Genomic DNA, 13406 nt, shown 5'->3' on the forward strand with positions numbered 1-13406 from the left:
CTGTCTCCAACATCATAGAGCAAAATCTTCAATGATAGGCATTGGCCACTTGTTGGCAGTTGTATCTCCAACATCATACGAGTCGTATCTCCACCTGTTGGTAGTTCTATTGAATAAATTTTCTAGAAGACCAAGACAAAAAGAGAACAAAAGAATCTCTTAACATCGGCATAGGGTAGACTAACTTAACCAGTCTTAGACATGATCGAGAAGAACCACAAATAAGAGGGCTCCAAAGTTAAAAAGCACCACAACATTGCTTTTAGAATGTAAGTTGTGTTCGCTCCATTCAAAACACAGCTTTAGTCGGATTAAGAAGCTATGCTGTTACACAATCGTCGTCCAAAGCTGTGGCTTGTCCAAATAAGCAAAGCATCAGTTCCAAATATCATATTTGGTACAATGAATAATTCTATCCCCACAGGGTTGCACATGACCTCAAGAAGTTCGTTCATCAACTTCGGAGTTGAAAAATAATCGTTTTAACCCAATCGTCTCGCTATAATGCAAAGTCAGCCAGCACATGGCACATAAATAGGCCACAAAAAGACAAACTCGCCTGAGTTGAACCACGATAACCATGATATTGGCACCGAAAGCATTCCACTTTCTCACAGAAGCACGAGCTAGGAGGTGGACAATTTTAATAAGAATGACAACAAATATGGAGATCAATATACCAGATATGACTCCTGCCACTGAATATACAACATGCTGTCCAGAAATCTGCTTATAATACAATCTTCTGAACCTGGTAAAAGACATCAGGATGTGTAAGTTTGAGAATCAGAGAAAAAGCATCCCAGAATTATTGGTAGATTAGCTGCATCTAAAACATCAACATGCCTACTTCATGATACCAAATTAGCAGAACAATCCCATGTCATGTTATAAATGCTACATTCTAGACAATGAATTATGGTAAGTATTCACACATCGTGCTTCCTACAACTTCTGGAAAAAAAAAACCCATCCTCAAGCTGCCCTGCTGCAAGATTTAAAGTGATTGGACAATCACATCCCTGAATGGAATCAGATTGCCTATCTTCCTGTAACCACCGTTAATTTCTCCCTTAACATAAATTAATTACTATAAATGATATATTACTTTATTATTAACTTCTATATTTGTGTATTATAGTTAAGGAAATAATTAAATTTAGTTTCCTTAATCACATGGATAAGTTAGGAATTCTACTAATCAATTAAATTATTAATTGATTTATTTCCTAATGAGTGATTTGATATTTAGGAAGTTATTAAATTATTAGTTTACATTCCATTTTTGTGTATGAACTATGAGAAATGAATATTATATTACTTTTTTTTTGTGTGTGAAAACAAATGTAAAATAAATTAAAAATAAAAATTAAATTATTACTTACCTTTCGGGGAGATCTCATCTCCTCCTATATAAAGGGACTACTCATCCCTCATTCTCTACTAAGCCTAACAATAGGAGGATTGAGGAGATAACTTTCCGGGGAGATGATATCAAGGAAGGGATAATCGAAGAGAGGTAGGATCCTTTCTTTTTAATTAGCTTTGATTTGTGTTTTGAAATCTTGATGTTGAGATTGTTACAATTTTATAATGAATGATAATGTTTTAATTTCAAATTTTCAAGATTTATAAATAATAATAATTGATTTGTGATGTTAGACTAATTATTTGATTTGTATTGATCTTTTAAGCATAAATGAATTTTAATATTGATTTAATTATTAAAATTCTTATTTAGTATAATAGTTCTAATTTATTTAATTAGTTATATCTATGTTTCAAAAATTATATGTGAATTTCTGTAATATAGTTAGTTTTAAATTTTAGATCATAAATTTAAAGTTTTAATTAATGTATTTGAGTAATTATTTAATAATTTTAAATATTAAAATCTAATTTGATAAGAGGAGTCTAATTGGGGTCTGACTTGAGTCAAGTTGATCGATCAGATTGAATCGACTCAAACCATATGGTCATGTACAACCTAGCTTATGTGACTAAGTACAACCTAGCCCATGTGGTCAAGCATGACCCAACCCATGTGGCTAGGTACAATCTAGTCCATATGGTCATATATGACGTAGCTCATGCGGTAAGGTACGACCCAACCATGTGGTTAGGCATGGGCCAGCTCATGTGGCTAGGTACAATCCAGTCCATGTGGCTATGTATAACCCAACTCATATGGTAAGGTACGACCCAACCATGTAGCTAAGAATGTGCCAGCTTATACGGCTAGGTACAACTCAGTCTAGATGGTTAGATACGACCCCAACTCATGTGTCTAGGATCAACTCGTGAGTCAAGCATGGCCTAGTTCAATGGTAAGGCTCAGCCCAACCTATAAGTGAGGCTTAGCCTAGTCCATGAAAATAAGCCTGCCCAGCTACGCGATTGGCATCAGACATATCGTCGCTCCTTTTATATAGCCCATCATACCTCAACTCAACCTAGTATTTGGAACAAGTATATGCAATGTATATGACCCGCCCAAGACTTAGGTGGGTTGATTCGGTTTGGGTTAGCATTGTACAACATAGTCCAATCTCCTTCTCTATTGGTTTGAACTCATTAATTGACTAAATCAAATAGGTTTGATCAGTTAAAGTCGGTTTAGGATGATTCCAAACTAACTTGACTAGTTCAAACCGAATATATTTTCATAAGTTTTATGATGCATAAGTTTTATGATGAATAAGTTTTATGATGAATAGATATATTTTCATATTGAATTATTGATATTTGTTTATATTTGATGAATATTGAAGATTATTTTTATGATTTTTCATAAAAATCATACCAGCATGTGTGGTTGCTGATATATTTTCATATTGAATTATTGACCCTATGAAGAAGATGTCATTTTTCTAGCTAATAGAATATTTACTACTGTAAAGATAATGATTTGAATTCAAAGACAAATGACAAGAAAAGGAGAGAGTTTATTATATAAATTATGGATAATAAATTACTGATTTATTATTCTTTTTATAAAATCAGGATGTGACAAATGTTATGATACCAAATGTCACGACCCGAGCTTGATGAGCTAACTAGCCTATCAACTTCGCTTGATCTAAACCACTGACCAAAATGCTTAAGCTAAAGTTGATAGTAGTACACTCATCAGAGCCTTATAAGTCAATCTTAATCCTGTCCACTTTCGATGTGGGACTAATCAGGGGCATTACACTTCCACTGAAATAAGGAAGAACTTAACAACAGAACAGACTTGTGACTAGAAACAGAGACCTATAACTTCACATTCTTTAAAATGGTTGTGCTGATAGTGTTTACTTGTGCTGATTGTTTGGACACTGACCTCCTTGACAGACAATTAAACAGGATAGTATGTCCATACATACATAAAAAGTCATAGCTTAATTTATCATTTTATACCATATGGAGGACATACATATCTCATGAGAGCATATATAAAACACAGTATGAAAGTGTATTGAAAATAAAGAAAACTGGATTCTGTTTACTTGCTTTTATACATCAGTATAAAAGCAGAACAATCAGGAAATTAGAACACTTGGTTCTGTTTTATTTGCTTAGGATTGTCCCACGCAGCGACGTCACCCCGCATGGGAGAAGGAAAAGGCGACATCGCCTTTTATAAAAAATATATATATATAAATAAATAAATAAATAAATAAATAAATATATATATATATATATATATATATATATAAACGAGGCAACATCGCCCCGCTTGGGAGAAGAGAGGCGATGTCGCTTCGGCAATGTCGCCGAATTATATATATATATATATATATATAACGTTGCCTTTCCCTCGATGTCATCGAATTTTTATTTATATATATATATATATATATACAGAACGGTATACCGCTCGGTATACAGTATCTTACCGTACCGAGCGAATGTTAAAACTCCGGTACGGTACGATATTTTAATCCTTGATTAAGGTATTTATAATGTATATCTTTTCTACTCTTTAGTGAATAAGCTGAACTTCTTTTAACAGTTCTATTTGACTACCCAATAAATTGGGCATAAAGAAAGGGCTATAACAAGTGATAAGAAGCATTTTCTCAAATTAAAGCAGTGTCATAAATGTTCAATGAACTTTGAATTGGATAAGCAAACAATAACATATAAAAAAAATAATTAATTTTTGAGAAACTCACAAAGTAAAATATCTTCTTATCATCTCCATAATAGAAGGCTCCTTTGCTTGGCAATAAAAAAGATCATCCAAAAAGATGTCAGCTCTTTGACTACCTGGTATATATCTACAATTGTATGTTTCGTTCACCTTAAAAAAGAAAGAATAAGAAATGACATAAGACGTTGAAATTGAGAAAAAAAATCAAATATAATGAGAATAAACAGCACAGAGAGCCATTTAGGTGGCTATGAAGAAAAACAAACCGGGCAAACATATGCATCAAGCATATGATCATAATTGACAAACGATTTGCCACTAAGTCCAAAAATATAATGAGTAACTTCAAATTACTTTCAAGGTTTTACCTTTGGGTTTTGGTTACACCAAGAAGAATCCCGGGGTATAAGAACTCTTTGTTTTGTAATTTGGGTAACTTCAGTAATTTCAGCTCTGATAATTGATACTTTTGGCCACATCTTTGGCTCAGATTCAAGGATTTGGCATTTGATACTTCTGTTGTTTAATAAGGGTTTATAAGAAAGTTTGATATTTATTGAGGATTTTGGTATCAGAGAAAAACACAAAAATTAACCATAAAGTATTTAGGATATCTAGACCTTAAAATTTAAAAACAATTAAAAGTTAAATATAATATAGAAAAAGGATACAAAATAAATCCTGGAAGTATAAAAAACATAGTATAGAAGGATCACCCATATAAAATCTCATATTAGATTGTTTTATAAAACTCTCAGAAAATTTAAGAGAACAGCAGGAAAAACTAATCGGAGAAGACCAAATAATAGTGAAAGTCGAACTCTATCCGGAAATATAGACAATAAAAGAGGACAAGTTAAGTAATAGAAATAATAAAACAAAGTCTATGAAAAAAGGAATTAAAGAATGCAGTAGTGACAATAAATACCTGATCCTAAAACTATTGAGCTAGAAACTAAATAATTATTAATAATACAAAAAAAGTTGAACTTATAAAAGAAATAATAAAAAGTCTACGAAATACAAAAAAAATATAAATAAAGTTGTGCACGAGTAAGGAAGATAAAACATTAGAAAGCACCAGAAAAACCTTAAAAAACTTAAAGGCTGAAAACATATCAGCAATAGACTTTGATACGACAAAGTATAAGAAAAACAGTAACCAAAACCGAACAATAAATTCTAACACAATATTATAATATTTAATTTAAACACAAACAGAGATGAAAGAAGTATTGAATAGAATTGAACAGATACAAGAACAAAAGCAAAGGAGTTTAGTTGGGAAAGAGAGAACAATGAAAAATAAAAATGGATTATTTAAAAATAGAATTTAAAGCATGGAAACCCAGTGGAAAGGAATTAGTAATTAAAAAATTATAGAAAATATGATAATAAGAGGCTCAAAGAAGGGAAAAGAGTTAGCTAATACTCAAGCTTATATCGAAAATAACCTGACATAACATATTAAAAAGATTTATCACCATATAAAATAATTTTTTTATGGAAAAAGTTATAAGACAGGTAATTCAATATGGCTTAAAATTTGAAGTTAGAAGAATTAGAAAAAAAAATAGCAGAATTATCAAAGTTTCACATATGGATAATAGTAGTAGGAATAGTAGACTTAGTAAGAAAAAAGAGTTTGAGGAACAGTAATGACATATTTTGGATGACCGATTTAATAATCATGATCAGGTTAGATAGCTATCAACGAATGCAATATAAATGATAGTTATACAGTAATAGGTTATATACCGAATTTTTCTATAAATTTGAATGAATTTCTAAAATACATAAAAATATGTTCAAAATTAAAAACTATAACATGATTTCAGAAGTAAACAATATAATTATACAACGTCTCTAGCATAAGAACTACAAACACAGAAACTTGTAGACAGGAGTCAAGGATTTGTTGTAGCCAAATTCTCAAACTATGGTGAAAGACCCAGATTGTAGAAGAGGAAGATGAAAATAATAAAAGAATCAATATGTTAAACATAAAAAAAACTCAAAGATCTTTGTATAACAGATTTTAGTTATCTTGTAAAGCTAATAAATGAACTAAAAAATAATCCAAGCCATCTAGGAAATCTATACAAATATAAAAGTCCTAAGAAGTTAAAAGAAACTGCTTAGAATATATTAATGAACCTATAGGAATAATTATTAATAAAAATAAGGAAGAGATATATCAAGAATTAGAATAAATCCAAGAAGAAGATATAAATAATATTATTAAAAATATTATAATAAAATTTCAAATCTATAGATCATAAGACCAAATAGAAGATAATATAGGCATCTTTTTAGACTGACAAAAAAATAAATGTAATGACAGAAAAAGACTTCAACGATTTACTAAATGAAGTTAATTCGGATATATTAGATGAAGGTATTATTGAAGAATATTTTGAAAAACTCAATTTAGAAAAAGAAGTAAATAAATTGAAAGTTATAAAGATGGAGAAAACTAAATTACAATCTGAATGAGAGTAAGAAAATTTTGAAGAAGTAATGATGAATGAAAATGAACGAATAGCTAGTAGAGTAACACGAGCAAGAACAAGAACAAAAAAAACAACAGACAGAAGATTATAGATATATTAATAAAGATAAATATACTCTTAGAATAAATATATAAAATATCAATACAAAAGTAGGAAGATGAATCAGAAGATTGCAGGTAGAAGGTAAAAATAGCCCTTTCACAATTTCTTATTTATAGATGTTTATTTATAGGACCCTAAAAGGATCATTAAAGAAATATTACTATAAATGGAAGTAGAAGAAAAACGAAAAGTACAAGTATGGATAAACTATGTAAAAGCCTTCTCGGGTGGGTGCTTGAGTTTAGGCAAACATAGGGTTTTAAAAGAGTCCTTTTTAGAGTTCACGGTTGGTATCAGAGCAAAAAAGAAAAAAAATATTTATTCACCATTGATTCTTTAGTTTATCATGACCTAAAAGTTGTCTATAGAAAGTTATAAACAATTCAATGCAAACAGGTCAGCTCATTTTATCTTTGTTTGGCAGAAGGGATCAATTGTGTACTTCAAATTTGAATAAGATGTTGAAGAACAAAAATCTAAGAATCTAATTTCTAACAAAAGAGATTTTATTCAAATCAAAGTTTTATGCAGAACATTACAGTCAAAATAAGACGTAGGATTCTCATAATTCCAATATTATATGTTTACAACTCAATTGAAGTTTATACTCTTAAAAAGAGAATCTCTACTAATTACTCATAAATAAGAAGAAATCAAATATAAAATTTTTGTAAGACTAAATTATACACTTGCCTTTGAAAGCTAATTTCTCAAAATTCTTGTATTAGACCAAATCTCTCAAAGACTCAAACCAAAACCAAGTACCTTCGCTTCTTCTCCTTCACTTTCCTCTCTTACACAAGTGTGTGATGGAAGGCAACAAGGCTTTAAGAATGTAAGTTTCTAACTTTTGAGCTCAAATCTTTAGTGTCTAGATAAGTCTTAGTGATGCAATGTGGCACACATGTAACAAAATAACAATAGGTGTCAAGCATAGGGCAAGCATGAGGTGGCACCCCTTTTATTTACTGGTGCCAAAAGTAATTATTTTTGTTTTCCTCCACCAATCTATCATGAAACTTTCACAAATCACTATCAAGTTCTAAGATTCACAATTAGATCCCTAGTACTAAACTTCCAAAATAAAATTATATAATTCAAGAAACTATTAAATAAATCTTCATATTAAAATAATCAAGAAAATTATTGGTATCATAAACAATTAAGAAATGAAAAAATATTACACTCTACCCCGTTAAAAGAAAATTTAGTTCTCTAAATTGTCATGCTTCAATCAATGAAGAGATAGGGAAAAGCCTTCTTCATTTTCTTCTTTAACACTCAAGTAGTTTCTTCTATAGAATGAATGATATTGCCAAACCACCTTAACGAAAGGAATGATCCGAATTTTTAAGATCCTTTCCTTCCTATGAATGATCTGAAGAGGCTCTTCCACATAAGGTAAGTCCTTTTCAATTAGGATCGACCCATATTCAATGACATTGGAGGAATCACGCATATACTTCTGAATATTAATAAATGAAATACATCATGTGTATCAGTAAGATGTGAACCTCATCTTGTCATAAAACTTAAATATTTCAAAGAATGGGGTATGATAATTTAGAGGACTGAATTTTCTTTTAAAGGAAAAGAGTGTAATATTCTTTATTTTTTAATTGTTTATTATACTGATTTTTTTATTTAAATATGAGAATTTATTTAATAATTTTGCAAATTATATAATTTTATACTAGAAGCTTAGTTCTAAGCATGGTTTGCCGTACCGGTCCGTACCGCCCGGTACGGGCGGTACGTACCGGTCCGACAGGCTTCCGGTACGCGGACCGCCTGTTACCGGTCCGGTACTGTAGTAGTGCTCGGCACGCCTGAATATACCGCTCGGTACACCTGGGTGTACCGAGCGGTATACCATACCGTACCGGTACCGAGCCCAGGTCGAAACTCCGGTACGGTACGGTATTGCGAACCTTGATTGAATGAATGTGCATATGTTCATGTTCTCTTTGGTTTTGCTTCACACATGCACAAGTATTGAGCACCTTCAAACACAAACCAAAAAGTCCAATAGGTAAGGGAAAATTAATTAAGAATGAAAAATTAAGCTATCCAGAAATAAAATTTAAATCATTGAAACCCAGTGGAAAGGAATTAGTACTCAAAATACCGTATATAAATTGCTAAAAGGATCCTCAAGAAAAACAATTAGCCCTATATGACTTAGAAAACAAACAGACATACATCGAAAAATAACCTAAGAAAACAAATTAGAAAATATGTTTCATCCTATAAAATAATAGGTAAAACAATATGAGTTAGGTGTTAACAACTCTGTAATAAGGAATTTCAACTCCGAACAATTACAAAAAGCTTTAGAAGAAAATTTGAAGTTCCATATAGGATCAACAATAATAAGACCAATAAATCTAGTCAAGAAAGGATTAGGAGGAACAGTACTGATATTTTTGACGATTGATCTAATAATCATGACTATGCCCAAATAGCTATACCTGAGTGTAATATGAATGATAATTGTGCAATAATCGGATATATACCTAATTTTTCTATGAATCTAAAAGGTTTCCTAAAATATATTAAAATAATATAAGTAAGAATTATGATATAATTTCAGAAGCAAATAACATTTATGTTACTATAGTATTAATTGGAAAGTTACATAATGACTCGAGTGTGGGATTCTTACTCCAGAAAAATTGGTAAAAAGCTTCACAAGTAAAGGTTTATATACGATCATAACAAAAAGGATAGACAATAAAATTTAAAGATTAGCATCTAGGAAATATAAGCAAAAGACGATAAAGAATTAAAGGCAACTTTAGGACACATATTCATACCATGCAAAATAACTAAAATCCACTATAAAAGGATCTTAGGGTTTTATTATGTTTAACATATTGATTCTAATATTATTTTCATCTTCCGCTTCTTCTATCCTAAAATCTAGATTTTTTCACCGTGGTTTAAGAATCTGACTGCAGAAAATCCTTCACTATTAATATATAGGTGTGTAGATGTTGCTTCCAACTTTTTTTCTTTTCTTTTACATATGTTTTTCAAATCTCAGTTTTTGAATTTTAACAGTTCAATTTTCTGTGCTAGGATCATTTTATACCTTTATTGTTTCCTTCCAAAATCATATAATAGTTTTCATTTTTGAATATTATTTTTATATATTTTTATATATTTTAAAAATTCATTCAAATTCATTGAAAAGTTAGGTATACAACATATTATTGCATAATTATCATTCATATCACAGTTGTGTAAAACTATCAGGGCATGGTTTTGATTATTAAAAGATCATAAAAAATATATATCATTACTATTCCTTCAAATCCTTTTCTTACTAAGTTTACTATTCCTATTACTATTATTCCTATAAGAAACTTTGAGTATTCTGCTAATCCTTTTTCTATTTTCACAACTTTATTGACACATGCTAAGTCATATTGTTTTACATGTCTTATAATTTTTTATTGGGTGATACAATTTTTTTTAATTTGTTTTCTCATGTTATTTTTAATATAATCTTGAGTATCCTATAAATCACATAGATTTAACCCTTTTCCCTTCTTTGAGCCACTTCTTAACTTATTTTCTATATTTTTTTATGACTAATTCCTTTCACTGGTTTCCATGCTTCAAATTCTACTCTAAATAATTCATTTTTTACTTAATCGTTCTTTCTTTCCCAACTAAACTTCTTTTCTTTTTATCTAGTATTGTTCAAGTCTATCCAGTCTTTCTATCAGCTCTGTCTTTATCTGAATTAAATATTCTAATATCGTGTTAGAACTTGCTCTTGGTTTTGCTAACTGATTTTCATATACTTCGTTGCATCAAACTCCATTTGTTGTATGTTTTTAACCTTTAAGGTTTTCAGGGTGCTTTCTAATGTTTTATCTTCCTTACTCATGCACGGTTTTATTTATACATCTGATTTATATTTGTAGATTTTTTACAATTTTTTATATTTTCAACTTCTTTTTGTAGTTCTATTAATACTTGTTTAGTTTCTAGCTCAATAGTTTTAGTCCCATTCTTTATTCCCTATAATTCCTTTTTGCTAGGACTTTGTTTTGTTTTATTATTCCTACTGCTTCCTTAATTTGTTCTCTTATATATTTTATATTTTTTAATCTAGTTTGACTTCCATTATTATTTGGTCATCCAGCGATCCTTAGGTTCTTTTGTGATTCTACATTTTATTTTATATTCTTTTTCTAGATTATATTTAGTTTATAATTGCTTTTTTTAATTTTAAGGTTTAAATATCCTCAATGCTCCATGGTTAATTTTTATGCTTTGCGCTGATACAAATACCATAAACCTAGATAAACAACAAAACCTAAACCTAAACTGCTTAGGATATATAAATGTCCCTATAAGGAAAATTATTAATAAAAATAAAAAAGATATATAAAAAGAATTAGAACAAATTCAAGAAGAAGATATAGATAATATTATTAAAAATATTATAATAAATTTTCAAATATATAGATCAGAATACCAAACAGAACATAACATGGACATCTTTTTAGAACTAGCTTAAGTTTCAATCAGATCAGCTGAACTGGTCGAGCCCAATGAATCAAAATGATGGAGAAACAGTATGACTAACTGATCACAACCAAAACATGAACACTGAGTTTCATTCAAAAACATAGCTATCTATGCTAATCGGTTTTCGCTGATCAAAGTTTACATCAATCAGAAACTAAGAATTGTTTCCTTCAACCAAATACAGATTCAAAACTTGATGGTAATTAGTCAGGTACATGTATAGGGCTCCACAGCATAAACTTATTACAAGTATGGATTATTGAAATATTTGTGCTAAACCGATAGATAGATAACTCTGCAATTGCTTCCCAAACTTCTTAACACATCTTACTATAAGTGTCTTCCCAGTTTATTCTTATAGGTACCAAAGTTACCAAGTCAGAAATAAATTACTGTAGCACAAGAATCAGGGTATTTACCTTGAATTTCATTCTTGTCGACCATGCAGCCCCGAAACTAGGTCTACATTCTTCGGGAAGAGCCTCTTTCGGAACCTCTGCCACCGCATGAAATGTATGGCTGGAAAAATATTCTTTGTACTCCACCTGCAGAACCCAATCGAACATAAATTGAATTGCATAAGTACCCAGTACACAAGAAAAAAATGAAAGAGAAAAATAGATAACTGAACACCGTAACAGTCTGGATATCAACAGAGTCGAAGAAAACTGATGGTAACAATCAATAGATCAGTGATCACCTCAAAAACTGAAGCCCAGTAGTAATCATAACGACATCGAAATTTCGTTTTCTCTGAAGGATAGAAGACACGCTTAGCTTTATAATTGAACATCCCAAGTTCACAAATCTTGGATGTTCTAATATCTATACCTGCAAGATAACCAAAATTTGTCAGTTTACTTTTAGAAGTGTGCGCCTAAAGATGCAAAGATCAAGCAGGCGCCTTAAAGAAAAATTGATGCCATGGCAAGAATAATCAGAAAAATCACTCTATCACTTAACCTGTAAATGAATCTTGGGTTGCCAAAGAAAAAGAATCAGCAGAACCGAAGGTAATTGCCTTGCAAATCTACCAAACAGTATGGCTAAAACGTGTTTGGAAAATTGTTCTCAAACATTATAATATCCCGTTGTGCACAAACAATTGCAAGATTGATGCAGATTAAGCAATGCCAACAAATACCAGACCAACTTAAATGTTTGTAAATATACCATGCACGGATCCGAGGAATGAAATCGGTGGGCATAACGAGAAGCGAGAGGTAGAAAAAGAACATTCAAGAAATAAAAAATGATAATCCCTTTTATCAATTAAAGGTCATCAAACGTACTTGAGGCGCAAATTTGACCTACTACACGAAGATAATAATTAATCCGGCAACTTAATCGGGGAAGAAGGAAAAGAACGAACCTACTAAACCTAACATTGGCGTCAATCAAACACAAACGAACATAGAAACTTGGAAGAATTAACTCACTGCTGGATAAAATTCTACAGGTCGAGGGCACTGAGAGCGGGGCGGAAGCCGAGAGTTCCTCGATCGCCAAACCCAGGAGACCCAGCAAGAAGGAGAACAAGAACGAAGCAGCCAGAGACAAGATCAGACTTGAGAAACAGCGAAACAAGAACCGTGAAGTTCGTCCCGCTTCTCCACCCGTCTCTCCTCCACCACCACCACCTCCTCCTGTAGAGGGCTCCGGAAGATCCATGGGAAAGAGCAGCTAGTCAAAATCCATGGCCGTGGACCTCCGATCGGTGGGCGTAGGCGAATCCCGACAACAAGAGGTGCGCCCTGGAATTGGTTGGAGGCGGCTCGGAGAGGTGGGTTTGGGAAAACGGAAAGAGAAGGGGGTAATTTTCTACTAATTTGGTGGGAGAAATATAAGAGTACTTTAATCGCCGCCTTTCGAAGGTATGACAAGACAAGGCTGCGGTACTTTAATTTGCCGTGTCGTCCCAAGGAAGGAAGACCGTGGTCAAGAATCAAATCCATCCGTTCATCTTTCCCATGATCCGAATCTTCACGCCGACGTGTACAGCTTCCAGTCGTCGTAAGTCGTCAAAATGCTGGCGGACCCATCGCTGGAACACACGCGTGTTCGTTAGCCACTCTTACGACTTCGAATCGGATGCACTAACCACCAGA

The 13406-nt window shown here is 31.8% G+C and overlaps 1 protein-coding gene across 1 annotated transcript; it reads right to left on the minus strand.

The window, feature by feature from the left end:
* Positions 1 to 238: 238 nt before the first annotated feature.
* LOC135678207 (uncharacterized) lies at positions 239 to 13130 on the minus strand. The gene is made up of 5 exons (XM_065190732.1): positions 12738 to 13130; positions 11999 to 12129; positions 11718 to 11843; positions 4161 to 4288; positions 239 to 751 (listed from the first exon to the last, which is right to left on the minus strand). Exons 1-5 carry the CDS (start codon positions 12967 to 12969, stop codon positions 439 to 441), a joined length of 930 nt encoding a protein of 309 aa, XP_065046804.1. The 5' UTR covers positions 12970 to 13130; the 3' UTR covers positions 239 to 438.
* Between the last annotated feature and the right edge of the window lie 276 nt (positions 13131 to 13406).

This window comes from Musa acuminata, chromosome BXJ1-1 (genome assembly GCF_036884655.1).
Source record: "Musa acuminata AAA Group cultivar baxijiao chromosome BXJ1-1, Cavendish_Baxijiao_AAA, whole genome shotgun sequence".
Lineage (NCBI taxonomy): Eukaryota > Viridiplantae > Streptophyta > Magnoliopsida > Zingiberales > Musaceae > Musa > Musa acuminata.